At 38.4% G+C, this 16,383-nt stretch overlaps 1 protein-coding gene across 3 annotated transcripts in view; it reads left to right on the top strand.

Annotated features, from left to right (window-relative positions):
• The window catches only part of slc4a8 (solute carrier family 4 member 8), a 41,521-nt gene extending 25,366 nt beyond the window's left edge, over positions 1 to 16,155 (top strand). Inside the window, exons 7-26 of one of the 3 annotated variants that reach the window (XR_003593624.1) lie at positions 494 to 582; positions 805 to 962; positions 1,055 to 1,142; positions 1,554 to 1,700; positions 1,814 to 1,914; positions 2,634 to 2,808; positions 2,930 to 3,063; positions 3,151 to 3,396; positions 3,565 to 3,670; positions 4,640 to 4,801; positions 5,542 to 5,655; positions 5,911 to 6,072; positions 6,156 to 6,407; positions 6,633 to 6,701; positions 8,404 to 8,577; positions 8,663 to 8,794; positions 8,898 to 8,995; positions 9,205 to 9,310; positions 9,481 to 10,231; positions 10,266 to 16,155. Coding sequence is in view for 2 of the 3 variants with exons in the window: in XM_028003095.1 (XP_027858896.1) it covers positions 494 to 582; positions 805 to 962; positions 1,055 to 1,142; positions 1,554 to 1,700; positions 1,814 to 1,914; positions 2,634 to 2,808; positions 2,930 to 3,063; positions 3,151 to 3,396; positions 3,565 to 3,670; positions 4,640 to 4,801; positions 5,542 to 5,655; positions 5,911 to 6,072; positions 6,156 to 6,407; positions 6,633 to 6,701; positions 8,404 to 8,577; positions 8,663 to 8,794; positions 8,898 to 8,995; positions 9,205 to 9,310; positions 9,481 to 9,486 (2,519 nt within the window). In the remaining variant the exon portion in view is untranslated. Of the gene's footprint in view, positions 1 to 493; positions 583 to 804; positions 963 to 1,054; positions 1,143 to 1,553; positions 1,701 to 1,813; positions 1,915 to 2,633; positions 2,809 to 2,929; positions 3,064 to 3,150; positions 3,397 to 3,564; positions 3,671 to 4,639; positions 4,802 to 5,541; positions 5,656 to 5,910; positions 6,073 to 6,155; positions 6,408 to 6,632; positions 6,702 to 8,403; positions 8,578 to 8,662; positions 8,795 to 8,897; positions 8,996 to 9,204; positions 9,311 to 9,480 lie in introns of all 3 variants that reach the window. The other 2 variants (XM_028003095.1, XM_028003096.1) reach the window with 2 other exon arrangements.
• The last annotated feature ends 228 nt before the right edge of the window (positions 16,156 to 16,383 follow it).

Genomic DNA, 16,383 nt, shown 5'->3' with positions numbered 1-16,383 from the left:
TGGAAGTGAGTACAGGGAGGTGTGCAGTTTTTTGCCCAGCTTGTGGCGACCTTTGGATGGTACGTTTTATGGCTTCCTTACACACTGGTGGACTGTAATTACCACTAATGTCACTTCTGAAGCCAAATGGATACACTAGATTTCATCTATCGAATTAAAAGGGGCTAAATGCAAATGAACGCAACACTTTTCACCTTTTATTTGTAACTGATATTGAAAATTATAATTTCCCTTCATTGTTGTAGTTGTTGATTACTTTGTGTTAGTCTACAATAATGAATACTTTTTGAAAGGCACCACAGAATCCTCTTCAAGCAGTAACCCTCCAGTACTTCATTGCTTCCAGGATTGAAGAAATTGGCAACGTTCTGTCAGAGAAATCTAACTTTTAGAGATTTTTTTCACATTTTGTTCTTGGAATGATATTTTCTCTGATTCAGCTGTGTTTTCTGTGAATCATATACATGCACACCCACACCTTACCATCCATTAGGGTCCGCCACGTCTCCCCAGCCTCCTCTGCCGATGGAACCAGCCAAGAACGGTGCTGGACAGGACAGCAGTCAAGTCGACCTCAGTAAGGTAAACAGACCGGCTGAGGATTTCTCATTCACTTCATTAATATGGATGAGTAATGGAAAATATATGATTTGTTATTTAAAAATATTCACATGCTCATCTCAATACAGATTACAGTATTGCGATTAGCTGCAAAATATGTTTGCACCTTTTACCTCTAGTCATGAAGGTGGATATTTTAAATCTATGCTTCATTTTGGTAGTTTTCTCTTTTTCCTCCTACAGGTTGACCTGCACTTTATGAAGAAGATTCCAGAGGGCGCCGAGGCCTCAAATGTGCTGGTTGGTGTTCTGGACTTCCTGGAGAGGCCCATTGTTGCGTTTGTACGCCTTTCCCCCGCTGTTCTTCTCACTGGACTCACTGAGGTTCCCATCCCCACCAGGTAGACAGCCACAGGCCCTGCTGGAAATTTATGTTAATTCAGCTTTCAAGGGAGAGTTTATGAAGTATGGTTTATCTGCTGGTCCAAATCAGATTCCTCTTTATCCTTCTGGGCCCTGATGGAAAAGCTCAGCAGTACCACGAAATTGGACGTTCGATGGCGACCATTATGACGGATGAGGTAAGAGACCTTTCAGATCTGAAGAACTATTCACTCTATTGAACTTTTTAGCATTTTTTGCAATGTAATCACAATTTGTGTTCTCTTTTCTTTTTGTTTTTTAGGGAAATGTTTTGCACCAGATTATATTTTTGAGTATCATAGCAAAACCGAGTAAATACGTATAAATGCATGCCAGTTTTTTTTTTATTACTATTATTTTCGCCAGTTTTTTTTAATTACTATTATTTTCCTTCCATCATCATTGTAATGCACTACTTTGTGTTGGTACATTACAAAGGAAAATGAAAAAGTTAGAGGTGTGAAAAACCTTTGCAAAAATATTGCAGCTTCTGAACCAGCAATGATAGAAAAACTGAACATCTTTCCTGCAACGTTTTTCTTTAATTATTTAATTTCTCATTGGTTCAGATCTTCCACAACGTAGCGTACAAGGCAAAGGACAGAAGCGACTTGCTAGCAGGGATAGACGAGTTTCTAGACCAGGTGACTGTCCTGCCACCAGGAGAGTGGGACCCTTCCATCCGAATAGAGCCCCCAAAGAACGTCCCCTCTCAGGTAATCCAGTTACTCATCTTACTTTTCAGCCCTGGATTTTAACCACATCAGATTCACTTAATGTTATTTATGTAATATGTGCAACTTGTTTTTTGCTTGCTTCTGACCTGCAGGAGAAGCGGAAAATGCCCGGAGTCCCCAACGGCACAGCCTTGCAGGAAGAAGAACCACAACATGCTGAACACCACGGGCCGGAGCTGCAGAGGACAGGAAGGTAAGCAGCTGACCAGTCAGGTTTGTTACAGAGACTTGTTGCTCTGTTCAAATTATGATCAATTTGCATGATTCTGACTGAATGTGTAAACCTTTTATACAGAATGCTTGTTGTATTTTTTTTTTTAGCATTTTGCTTCTTGTTTTAAGTTGCTGCTATGGGCAAAAACAAAATTTCTGAGGAAATGAGATGGGACAATATTGAGGGCATAAAGAGGATTAAAGCACTTTTCAGATACTTTTTAAAAGGTTTTGTATTTTCCTTCTGCTTGATAATTATGCACCACTTCATATAGATCAATCACACAGAAACCCAATGAAATACATTGAAGTGTGTGGCCACAATCTGTAAAACATTCGCAGGGCCGTGTATGTCACCTATTAGCTCCTCAAAAAATGTTTCTTAAAGATTTTGTGGCACTAGTGACCTTTATTCATCAGTAGTTTGACATGGAGAAGGGCAGAGACATGCAGTAAATGACCGGGGGTCAGGAAATGAACCCAGAGCAGCTGTGTCAAGGACCACAGCTTATAACCTACAACCTATAAATATGCAGCATCTGCTCAACTACTGAGCCATATGGTGCCCTATTCTGTACTTTTTGAAAAACACTGGTGATTATTTACCTTGCTTTCTTTGGTTTGTTTTTAAAAAGTGGCAATACATTTCCCATCCTCATACATACTTGTTTTCTCTCTAAATGAACAACCTGTCATCAGGTTGTTCGGCGGCCTCATACTGGACATTAAGAGGAAAGCTCCTTTCTATGTGAGTGACTTCAAGGACGGCATAAGCCTCCAGTGTGTGGCCTCCTTCCTCTTCCTCTACTGCGCCTGCATGTCTCCTGTCATCACTTTTGGAGGACTGCTGGGGGAAGCGACTGAAGGACGTATTGTAAGAGTAAAACCATATTTACATCACTATACATACACTATACACTATACAGTGCCGTTTGTTCTTATTATGTGTGAGTGAAGACGAATCAAACACAATGCAATACCACCACCTGTTTCAGAGCGCCATAGAGTCGTTATTTGGTGCATCGATGACTGGAGTAGCCTACTCTCTGTTCGCTGGGCAGCCTCTCACCATTCTGGGCAGCACAGGTCCTGTACTGGTTTTTGAGAAGATACTCTTCAAATTCTGCAAGTATGTTCAGAAATTAAACAACTCCTTTGCTGACTAATCGGGCCTTCCTCATTCTCCTCTGACCCCTATCTCTCTTTTCCTTCTCAGGGACTACGACCTGTCATATTTGTCTCTCCGGGCTTGCATTGGCCTGTGGACAGCACTGCTGTGTTTTATATTAGTGGCCACAGATGCTAGCTCCCTGGTTTGCTACATCACTCGGTTCACTGAGGAGGCATTCGCTGCCCTCATCTGTCTCATCTTCATTTATGAGGCCTTGGAGAAACTGTTTCACTTGGGGGAACTGTACCCCTTCAATGCAAAGAGTGAGCTGGACAAACTCACACTAGCATAGTGAGTAAACGGCTTCTTATTTTTTCCCTCTGTGTATTTGTAACTTATTTGCATCTTTTTTCTAAACCCTTGTAGGAACAAAAAGAAAACTAAATGGAACCCAAACATATTTGTTTAGTCAGCCAGCAAATGTTAATTTCCCTGTTTTGTGTCCATCTCTCTGTGTAGCTGCAGGTGTTCACAGCCTGATAATCCCAGTAATAAAACCTTAGAGCTGTGGAGCGAGAGAAACGTCACAGTCTCGGTTGTACCCTGGGAAAACCTGACTGTCAAGGTTATTTCATTACATCTATATGCTTTCCATTCATTCATCCCTGCATGCTGTGATTTTGATTGTCCAAAATAAAACAAAAACCACACATAATCCTGCCACTATTTTATTTGTTTGTGTTTTTAATAAACAATTCACATTTAAAGAGGAAAGTATGTTAGTTTTACAAGTTTACAGTCTCAAAGTCTTTTATCAGATACTTAACTTTACCTTCAAATCATTTTGCATTCATTGCGCATCCTTGACAGGAAAACCTATTTGTTTTTGTTCATTATCATTTGAAGCTATATGCTGTTTGTTAAGAAATGACCAAATAACATTTTAACTTTATTTTGTTTGGCGTTTTAAAGAGAGAAATAAGCTATGCTTTGTCCTGTTGAACTCTAGTTCAATACTATTGAGCTCCATCCAGTGCTTTGGGTTTTAAATAACAAAGAACAACTATAAATATTAGCTTTGATGACCAACAGCAATCTGTGACCAAAGAAGAGAAAATGAGGGAAGATAAGTAACTTAGTGCGTCCTCTAAAAAGTACCTAGAAAAAGATACAGTCGCGTTGTCACCAAGGCATGTTATTAACTTTTCAGTCAATATGTAGCTCGCCTACAAGGTGCCTGGGTTTTTTCCTTAAAGACCTTTCCTTCCAGGATTTCACTGTTCAGAGCCTGAAGCAAAACCCTTTGTTGTTTATATTTCTTTGCTTCAGAATGTTTTTTTTTGTTTTTTGGTTGGTTTTTTTTGGCTAACGTTCAACAAAGCCTCACCTTCACGTTAGTAGTTAATTTCTCTGAAGGACATCTGTAAGGCTGACATTTCTAGCATTTCATCTTGACAACACAAAGGTGTTTGTTATTTTCAGCAACATTTAATTACTTTGTTTTTGTATTCTTTTACCCAATCAGCTCAGATAAAGGGTTCTCCGTGTTGATTTTTACTTGAGTCTGGGCTGAAATCTGTCTATGTCCCCACAGGAGTGTATGAGCCTGCAAGGACACTTTGTTGGGACAGCATGTGGACACCACGGTCCCTTCACCCCAGATGTTCTCTTCTGGTCCATCATCTTGTTTTTTTCAACATTCTTCATGTCGGCCTTCCTCAAGCAATTTAAGACAAGTCGTTATTTCCCCACCAAGGTACCCCACCAACTTGTTGATGTATGTTGGTTGGCAGGATCATGGTGTGAGAATGTTTTTTTTTTATTCTTAGCAGGGACCCGTCAAAGTTGATAGGAAGATGAATGGAAGCAAATAGAGCAAATAAACGGAAGAAATATCTGAGATTAGGCTGGAGGTTTAACTTCCAGCAGGCGAACGACCCTAAACATACAGCCAGAGATGCAATGAAAGCGTTTCGATCAAAGCATACTCCTGAGTTAGAATGACCTAGTCAAAGTCTAGACCAAGTCCCAGACTTGGAAAATTACTATTTATCGCCATTTTTCAAAGTAGAATGGAAATATTGTTCTCTAGATGTTTGAATCCGACAGAGGTATACCTCAACAGATTTATAGGTGTAATTGTACCAAATCAACACCGGAGTAGAAAATCAAGCAGTTGGTTGTACTGAATTTTATTTTGGAGTATTAGAGAAAAGAGGGCCAAATACAAACACATGTAATGTTTTTGCAATTTGTATTTGTACAAAATGTGGAAAATCATGAATAGTTGTGCTTTCTTTTCATATTTTCTTTTCATTATACTCCATGTTGTCAGTCACATGAAATTCTGAAAAACATTTTGTGGTCGACAAAATGTGTAGTGATTGAAGGGATATGAATACTTTAGGACGGCAAAGTAGTTTGAGATTGTTTACGTTCAACCTTAATTGAGTTCATAGTAACAGAAGTCTAAATGCAGCAATCTGTCGCTCCTAGGTGCGGTCTATGATCAGTGACTTTGCAGTGTTTCTTACGATTGTTGTCATGGTCCTGCTCGACTTTGCCATTGGAGTGCCATCCCAAAAGCTGAAGGTGCCAAGCAAATTCCAGGTAATTCCAGAGAAATACACAAGAAATGTATGTTTTATATTTGCAAAAGGCAAACTTTGCTTTTCATCTAAACAATATGTAAGTGCAGATGAAAAGTTGTTAAAGTAAAGAAAAGTTAGAAGTAAGCAAAATTCACCTTACCTCCAACATTGTTCCCAGTTTTCAACGCATATTTGTGAGCTAAATAAGGACAGCTTGTTGCAGGGAAATAGCGATACAAATATCAACGTGCGCACCTCTGCTCTTTTTCTGCAGCCTACCAGAGATGATCGAGGTTGGTTGATCAATCCAATCGGGCGCAACCCCTGGTGGACAGCCCTGGTCGCATCTATTCCCGCTCTTCTCTGCACCATCCTCATCTTCATGGACCAACAGATAACTGCTGTCATCATCAACCGCAAGGAGCACAAACTACTGGCAAGAGGAAAATTGAGGAATATAAAAATACTGCTTCAGGTTTGGATTCTCAACCCATATCTGACCTGCTTTTTGTTTTGCAGAAAGGCTGTGGGTACCATTTAGACCTGCTGATGGTGGGGGTGATGCTGGCTGTGTGCTCCATCATGGGATTGCCTTGGTTCGTGGCAGCCACTGTGCTGTCCATCTCTCATGTCAACAGCCTGAAACTGGAGTCAGAGAGCGCAGCTCCAGGAGAGCAGCCGCGCTTCCTGGGCATCAGAGAGCAGCGGCTCACAGGCCTGATGATCTTCCTGCTCATGGGATGCTCCGTGTTCATGACTGGAGCCCTGCAGGTGGGTCACAATCACACTTCAGGTTTGATGAGTAAAGAAATGGAAGGATGGAAAAGCGGCAACACTTGACTTGACTGTGATTGACTAGAAAACTTGCCTGTTATGTGCCAAAGTTATTTATTATATCAACAATTTATGTTCTGAAAATATTTAATGGCATTTCTTGCTGCGCTAATAAAGTCACAGGTCTAATAAAGTGTAACTCTAACGTTTTTCCTGTTTCAGTTTATTCCTATGCCTGTATTGTACGGAGTTTTTCTTTACATGGGAGCATCTTCCTTAAAAGGCATTCAGGTAAAACTATATTTCTTTATGAGTATCACATCTATGAGAGCTTTTTTTTGCTCTTCAGAGTAGTAAAGTTTGTTTAATGATACTTACTTACAAAAAGTAACTCGAAGATTTCCATCTCAATTTTCCTATAAACATGTCATACCTAAAAGTGTGTTCAGTTGTTTTTCTGCCCAGTTCAACTAATTTGACTTTTCTACTGCACCCTGCCATCACATTAATATGTTTTGCCATTTAAGTCAGGGAGGCTGTGAAAATTCATTAAAAAGACAATCACTCCAGATTATTTTGCTGCTTTCTCAAGAACAACAGCAAGTGAAATGTTTATGCACAATCATTATCTGCATTTCAGTTAAGGGCTTTTAATGATGCATTACAATAGTTTTTATTAAAGGTTGAATGGGTTTGGTTTCGGTTTTTAGCACAGTTTGCACATTTTCAGTAAAATTTAGGTTGGGAGTTCTCTTCAATATTTGATTCAAAGGCACTTAAGGAATAAAATCTGGGTTAGATTAATGATATTTGGGTACAAACGGACTTGCAAATAATACAATAATAATACAATAAACACATCCAAACTGTTTTTGCATAACATTAATGTTTTCATTATGAATATCTATGGTCTGTGCTTAAACATGTCTCTGTTTCATCTCTTAATGTCAGATGATTATTTTCAGATTGAGGAAGGTTTTTCTTCCCTTGGACATCATCCACTGACATTATGCAGTCTGTTTCTCACTTTGAGGTGTCACAGACACTGTGATTCCCACTGATAAACCTCATGCCAAGCCTGAGGCACTTGTGAATTTCCTTTTAATTTATGCAAGTAGCACACTGCTTGCATTGGGATTTTAGGAGGCTGGCTCTGTTTGTCTTGATTAGTCCTGTAAATGTTCCTCTGCCAGTCTTTCTTTGGTCGTGTATTTTCCATGGTTAGAAACATCCCATTATTCCAAAACCAAAGCTTTCTGGATTCTTTGCTAAATTTTTCATTCCACATTAGCTCTTTCTTATTTTGTCATCTCAGTTTCACTGTATTCACAAAGACTGTCAACTGTACCGACATCTAGACTTTAATTGGATTATTCTAGCTCATTAAAAGTTTCTTTTTTAACCATCACATTGTAGCTCTGGTTGAGTGCTTAGGGTCCTTATTTTTCTGCAAGATAAACCTTGAAAACAAGTCTCAGGTCTTCCAAGCTTAAGATTATCCCATCTTTAGCTCCATCCATCTTCTCATAAACTCTGACAACTTCCCGGTCTCTGTTGAAGAAAATCAACCCATAGCATAATGCTGCCTCTCCCGTTTCAGAAAAATGTAGAAAACCTTGTTTAATTTTCCTGGCGCTTCATAATTATGTGCTACTTTGTGTTGGTCTGTCACGTTAAATTTAAAAAAGATTTAAGTTTTTTGTGATAATAAAACAAAATAAGATGTGTGAATGGCACTGCGTATACATGGCGTTTGGCAGTTTTTGTATGTCATGGGTCTTTCGTGACTGAATTTTCAATTTAGGATTTGTGTGTTTTAGTTGTTTTAAAAAGGAAATTACCAGCGTGTAATCTTGCAGATGTTGGGATTCACATCTCTCATATAGTCTGCATTTCACCATTGTTAATCATTCTGTAGTGTTCTTCCCCTGCACTTGCTGATTATTTTTACTTTTAACCTTCTCCACCTGTGTTTTGACTGTTTTCGTCTCAGTTCTTTGACCGCCTACAACTTTTTGGTATGCCAGCAAAGCACCAGCCAGATTTCATCTACCTGAGACACGTCCCTTTGAGAAAGGTGCATCTGTTCACTGTGACTCAGCTCACCTGTCTGGTTCTACTCTGGGTCATTAAGACCTCCCCTGCTGCGATCATCTTCCCCATGATGGTAATTATCTTCACTGAACAAAAACACTTAATTTGTTCTTCCACTTTCTCTCTAGTCAGGATCTGTTTTACTCCTGTTCCTGCAGGTCCTGGCTCTGGTTTTTATCCGGAAGCTGCTGGACTTGTGCTTCTCGAAACGAGAGCTGAGCTACCTCGATGACTTAATGCCTGAGTGGAAGAAGAAAAACCTGGATGACGCTTCCAAAAAATTGGAAGAGGTAATCTAAGTGGGGAAAAAAATCTTCAAGGGTCTTGTTCACCTTAAACCATCTAAAGTTAATTCTTCTTATGCATGGCTGCACCTGTCTTTGTATCATGCAGGAATCGCAAGAAATGCTGAGCTTGAAAAGAGATGAATCAGCTACTGTTCAGATTACTATGGAGGGAAGCAGAATTGTTCAAAAAGCACATGATCCCAAGTGAGACACACACACGCACACACACGATGAATATGGACTTGATTAATAGGATTATTAGAGATTTGTCACTTTCCCATCCGTCTTCTTGCATGCCTGTGTTTTTTATTATCTGGTGTGTGGGGCTCTGTCTTCATGTTCCCCGGTGAATCCTGTATATTCCTCTAATTCCTCTCCTCAATTTGACCCTTTTTCCTCCTCCTGCTCCTCAGGTGTGATCCCTCTGATATTAACATATCTGATGAAATGTCTAAAACCACTGTGTGGAAATCCCTCAACTCCAATCAAAAGGACATTCGTCCTTTGGCTGCTAAAAAGGCAAGACCATGCCCTCCTTCATCCCTCATCCCTACCTGGAGGAAATAATCTTGCTGCACGCTGTCATCTTCTGCTTTTTTGATGATTTGCTGTTTGATCTGTTTCATTGTAGTCAGCTTGCTTGTCCGGTGTGCTGCTTTGACTCTGTGTTTGTGTGCTTCATCCTGCAGGATTGAAGGGATCACGTTCATTGATGAGTGAAGACATTCAGCTGAGTCACCTTGCTGTAGTTCTGGACCACCGGAGGCCACAGGTTGACCAAACCAAAACAGCCTCTTCAGAGCTTACAGAAAAAAACTGCATCAGCCACAAACATACAGAGAAAGTCAACTGAGCTATACACAAGTGTACTTGTGTCTGTTTGAGGTTTGTAGATATAATAGAGATTCAAGCCTTTTCCCCATACTCTAAATTTAACTGATATACACAAAGAATCACAAAGCTGATATTTTCACACTTAAACTCGTAGCAAAACATAATATTCTATTACTGTATCCGTCCAGCACATTACAGCCCAATAATGTAATTTTCCTGATACATCTGAGAGGATGATGGTGAGACAAACATAAAAAGACAAGGCCAGGAAAGAAAAGATATACAAGGCAATGACAGAATGATACATACAGTTAAAGGCACTACACAGTAGTGTATTATTTGCACCAACAAATGTAAATCAACAATAAAAAACGCAAAAAGTGCTGAATTATAGATTTCCACTGCAAATTTTAGACTTCATAAAACATTGCATTTTACAAAATGCAATGTTTTATGAAGCACCCTTTGGAAATAAAGTGATAATTTTGCCTTGGGTTGATGACATCACAAGAGGTACAAGACTGGCAGAAGGGCCAAATGAGCTATCATTTTGGTGGGAAACGTTCAGTAAAATAGAAAAAATTAGGAAAGTACAAACAGACTGGGGTCAGTTGCCTTGTGCCTTTTGTGATGTCACCAGAACCTACAACACAAGAGCCAAAAATCCCCAAAAAACTGACCATAAAACATTATTAGTTAAGAAATTATATCTAGAGATTGATTGACTGAGTGATTGATCAATCTATTTTTCTGGTTTGAAGCTTTAAGAGACAACAAAGATAGGTAAGAGCGTGAAGAGATACACTTCAGTATTACCTAAATTATCCCTATATTATCAACGTTTTAAAAAGGGAAACTTTCAGTACAGCTTTTAAAGGGGCAGTGCCATGTATTTTCCAGGCACATTTTACAGAAAATCAAGTATCTATGATAACTTCAGTTGCTATAAAAATGATGTATATCAGATATGAGTGAAAAGAAATTTGGGTAATCTCCTACATAAACACAGCTTAGCCAGAAACATATTTAAGCCCTAGAAAAATAACTGGATGATCTCTGGTTGACCTTGAAATTGATCTGCTCAAAGTGTACACGGCTTTCATTCACTATGTGACCACATTGGAAACATTCTTCCCAAATTTGGGAACTCATTCAACAAATCACAATAATAACTCAATCCAACTTCCGTTTGTAGAAATATGCTACTAAAACAAACTTTGCTCTTTGTTTTCAGTCAAAACAATTCAAAGCCAGATCATTCAATCTGCTATGATCACTGTCCTTTTCTTCTTTATTGTTGTCATTTAATTGGTAGATTTTAAAATGTTTTTAAATGTTGAAACTGAAAGGTGCCAAAGTTAAAAAGCCACCTCAGTGCTACCAATTCAGCTTATTTTTTAATTCTCATTTTCCCTTTTATTGCCTTTTTAATAGTGACTATGTAGGTTGGAGGATGTTCTGCACAATGTCTTGTCATGTATTTTATTTTATTTTCATTTGAACTCAGACAAGATTATGAATGCATCAAAAAGGGACTTTAGATGGAGTCAGGTCCCCTGTTGTTTTTAAAGGTGTGTGATTTTTTTTTTTTTTTAATGCGCTTCAGGATATTTTGAGCAATAATTTAGTCTTAGTTTTGACCTCAATTGGCCAAAACTCAGTTTTTGATTTATTTTATGAGTGCTGTCTTGGTTTTCCCATTTTTGGTGTTCTCATCTTTTTTCCTGTAAGAAGTTAGATAAAAAAAAAAAACCAACGTTTTTTAGTTGAAAGAGGATAAAACACCAGCTGCACGGAGATAAAAGAGGCCTTTCTGCTTCTGTTGCATTTGTTTCAGGATGTCCTGAAACATTTAAAACTTAGATAATACAATTTGACCTAAATGTCTGTTTTTTTTATTATTAGTACATTTATATTTGAAATTTATTAATTAACTTTATTTAAGCTATGTTCCCCCAATTTAGCCTATATTATTGGCACCTTAAGAGACGCAGATAGATTATTGGTGGAAACAATAATCTACAGTAATACTTATTTATGTGCACTTTCTGTAGATAGACGATATATTTATTCTCTTATAATATTCTGAGCAGATTATTTTACAAAAAATACAGCTCTTTATTTTTAGATGTGAAATGATATGTTATTCTTTATATTTTATGTATATTCTGTAACAAGGAAGAGGAGAGAGAGGCTGAGGAAAGCGCGTATCTGTCTAATGGATATCAAAAATAACAGCTGAGAAAAATGGAAGCTTTACTTTTCTCTACAGTGCCTTGCAAAACACAAACTTACTGTACATCTTAGGTGACACAGCAACACAAAGTAATGCATAATTATATAGTGGAACAAAGAGACCAATTGTTGCAATGTTTTCTTTTACAATTCCCCGCTGAGAAGTGGGACTTGTGACTGTATCCAGCCCTCTCTATGAACTACCTCTGAAAGAATCTGTGCATAATTGTCTTTAGGAGTCAACTAACTAAATGCCATAGATAAGGATGCCATCCACCCATTTTCTAACACCCTTGTCCCTAGTGGGATCGGGGGGGGGGGATGCTGGTGCCTATCTGTAGCGAACGTTTCGGGTGAAATCCTGGACAGGTCGCCAGTCTGTCACGAAACAATGTAGGAGGTGAAAGGAAAAGGGACTTTTCCTGACTGGAAATCAAACCCGGGCCGCGGCGGTGAGAGCGCCGAATCCTGACCACTAGACCAGCAGGGATCTTAGATAAGGATGCTGTTTGGTGTTTCTCCCAACATAATAGAGAACACAGTAAATATGTGGAATAATGTGTTTGTCTCAGATGAGACCTAAACGAATCTTTTTGGGACTTTATGCAAAACTATGTTTATGGTGGTTAACTAAAACTTCACACCACCTTGAAAACACCAATCCCTGTGTAGTCAATGGTAGTGGCAGCATCATAATGTGGGGGGTGTTTTTCTTGAGCTGATGCCAGGAAACTGTAGATGGAAAGATGGAAAGACTGACTCTTTGTAGAACAAATATTTATAACACAAATATGAATTTGTGTTATATGAACACATTTTCATATAACATTTCCCAGATTTTTAGTTGTAAACATGTTGAAAGCCGTGTATCATTTATGTTGGTATATCACATACAGGTCCAATAAAATATACTGTAGTTTCTGACTGTTGAGTGATAAAATGTGAGGCTATGAATACTTTTGCAAGGCAATGTAGAGAGACTTAAAGCAATCCATATTACCTAGACAAAAAACACAAGGTTTGCACTTAAGGATAAATTAAAATGATTAATATAAAGATTAAAGGGTACATTATCAAAGAACTGCTGTATTAATATTAAAACTATTCCATAAAATCTCTAAAATACAATGTATGTCTGCTGATAATGTGCAAAATATAATTGAATTAATATTATCCCGTGTATTATTTTGCAGCCACGCCTTGGATTCTTCCTTTTTCATTAAAGCAAAGTGCACAAGTAATTAATTAAAATACCTCTTCCAAAAAAGGCACTAACGAGCATTTTGTACAGCGCTTTCATGCATCTCTGCTTTGAGTCTGTCAGACTTCTGAATGTGAAAGGTTATCAAGCAATGACCCAAAACTAACTTAATCAAAAGCATGAATGAAACATCAAAGTGTAAATATATGTACAAAACCATAGAGTTGTTACCCAAGCTAAAACCATGAGATGTGCAATAGTGTGAAATCGCAGTTAAACATTTTGAGTTTAAAGGATGTAAATGTGCTTCAATAGTAGAATTATGAGGAAAAATGCAATTTCAATGTGTCTTAAACTTGACTCCTATTTCATTATTATGTGGTTGTAAGGTGAATAAACAGTAAACTGCCTTTAGAATATTATTGGTTAACTATATATGCAGTCATGGTAGAAAGAAAGTACACCCTCTGTCAGTTCTAGGGCTTTCAGGTGTAAATGAGCTGGCCTTTAACGGGTTGTATAGTTCTTTGAATCCAAATGCAAGTTTCCTAAAACACACCATAAAGATTCCTCCAGATCACTCTTCATTAGACAAAGACAACACAGAAATGGAAAAAAACTGTGAGAATTGAAGTAAGTCTTAAAAACCCTGAGAGATCCTGAGCCAAGCAAAATTGACCTCTGCTAAAGTTGGAGAAATAAAATTTACACAACATATTCAACATATCATAGCTAACAAGAATGTTCACAGCTAGAAAGCTATGTTACCAAGTCATAATTAAAAACTAATTTAATGTTTTTGGGGGATTGTCTCTGACTGGGGTAAGCATTTTATTCTTATTGCCTGAATTTATTTACAGTTATTAAAAAAATAAACATTTATGTTTTTGAGAGATTGGTCATGAAGAAATACCCTATACAGGTATTTAACATGACTACAGATAACTTTGCACACTAGATGGCAGCATGATGCATGACTAAATACTGTATGTTGCTTGTTATGTGCTAAATGTGCATCATCAGGCATTAGTGGTATACATTCCACACATTGACTGTATGGTGGTTGAATATGGCAAATTTAAGTTCAACGAAAAAGAAAAAAAGGAAATGACTGTTTATCAATTTATTTGAAATTCTCTACATCTGAATAACTTTTTATCATGCTGTATCAAGATGAAATTGACACACATATTTTTAAATAACCAGTATTGAAGATATTCGTGATCGTTGAGCTTTCATAAAACTAAAGAAAACTGATTCAGTCTTTACTTAAGAAAAAAATAGAAAACCAAAGCAAGTGTATAATCATAAAAGAGCTACAACTGATTGGGCAAACTTAGAAAACATTTTGTTTTGAGTTCATCAAACAATATCACACCATAATCTTTACACAAAGACAGGTGTTGATTTCTCACCCTTTTGTCCTGCAACTATTAATAATAAAATTATCTCACTCTGAGTATATTGGCTGGGCAGACTTGCTTTTAGAACCAGCAGCATAACCTCAACACAATCAGTTGTTCTTGGCCCTTGTTGCACCTAGTTGTCATGGAAACGCTGATTTGTTAAATAAGGAAGCGATGGCTGTTTTCGATCAAATTTGGCCACAACTGTGGAACCCCTCATGTTGGGTTCCAGCTTCTTAACCCACATACAGAACAGGAATCAGATCAAGTTTATTTAAACACAATGAAAAGATTGGTTGAGTGGATCTGATCCTTGGGGCAGGTTCACGGAGTACACACTAAAGAACAGCAAAGGGAGATGGTGAGTTTGTGGTTTTCAGAAATGGGTACCTCGAGAGTTATTAGACTGATCTTAGCCTACTTGACGATTACTTCCACCAAGAAGAGGGGAAACTGCGGGTTCGTGGTTCCTTTGTGGGTGTGTTTGAGGTGATTCAGGTTCCAGAGAGTGAGCTCGGCTAGTTTGTTCCGGGTGATGATGTGGAGGCTGCGGCGGAGGGCGGACAGGTAAGCTCAGGCGTGGAGGAAAACAGAGGAACGGTCTGACTGCCAGCTGGGAAATCCAGGAACGGTTTATGGTCAATCTGAAGAGGCGAAGATGAGACTCGGGCAACCAGTGGGTAACGATCCACGGCATCAGGAGGGAGAAAATCCAGAAAGCCAGAAGTAGGGCTACACAGGGAATATTCCACGGCGTCACGAGGAAACACCTGAGAGAGAGAGGCAACAAGAGTTGATTACTAAGAGTAACTTCTCGAGAAAACACAGAGCGCTATCTCAGGGAGGCTCAGAGTACCATTACTGGCAAACACTCAGGCGATGAGGTGCTGGCAGTCTGCTCCTCTTAAGCGCCAGGATGATTGGGTGATGAGTCACAGGTGCGCTGGCAGTCAGCTGCACGCCCCTCCAGGAGTGCAGCCTCTACCACCATCTGGTGGATGAAGGATGAAGCAGCAAGCGAACAGAGAAAAAACCCACAAAGACCAAACCCCAGTTCCCAACAAAACCGCTGTGGAAGGTGAGCCCCCCATATAAAATACTTTGTAAGACTTCATTATTTTTAGCTGGATCTAAAAACACATTAAACCATTTAAAGGCGGTTTACTTTCTACTCACCATGACTGCACAGGACATGTGACCAAGGGAGATAACGCATTTAGATAGATGTGAGTTTAAATCTATTTTGAGCACATCTGTGCCTGTAATGGATGTTCTCTGTTGTGTTTACATCCAAGCAAAAGCACACCTTCAGTCAGTAATGAAGTACCTGATTTCAGAAAACATTTCTGCTTAGTCACATTTCGGATTATTGTAATCAAACCTTCATTCACAATCCTGTAGCCACTATAGTTTTTGAGCAGAAGAAAAAGAATCCCTGCACAATGTAGGGCTATGATCTTCTGGAGAACAGATGAGGTCAGTAGGAGGACAAGGTGGCAACAGAGCAATGAGAAGTGAGAAGATGCAGTGAAAGAGAAGCACCTGTTATGTAGTAACCTTGTGTGTACTCTGGTTTGAGCCACAATGAGTGTGATGTCTTCTGTTGGAATAATAATGTTTTTCTATGTATCTGTAATTTAATTTTTAATTACAGCAAAATGGAAAATAAACCAAAACTGCAATATGAATATCTGAGTATGAGTATTTGTGGTGTTACAGTAATAAATGACTGTCATTATTATTTCCACTTCATCCCACCACAATCCATGGGACGAATGGGAAACTAGAAGAAAACAAGTTTATGAACACTAAAAAAAGAAGAAAAAATAAAATATAAACATATAAAAACAAAAGGTGTTAGCTAAAATGCAGTTATTTAATTCTAAAAAAATTGCAGAACAGAAATTAATTAGTTT

This window comes from Xiphophorus couchianus, chromosome 20, assembly GCF_001444195.1.
Source record: "Xiphophorus couchianus chromosome 20, X_couchianus-1.0, whole genome shotgun sequence".
Lineage (NCBI taxonomy): Eukaryota > Metazoa > Chordata > Actinopteri > Cyprinodontiformes > Poeciliidae > Xiphophorus > Xiphophorus couchianus.
Note: the sequence above shows the minus strand (reverse complement) of the source record. Positions and strands in the feature narration are given on the sequence as shown.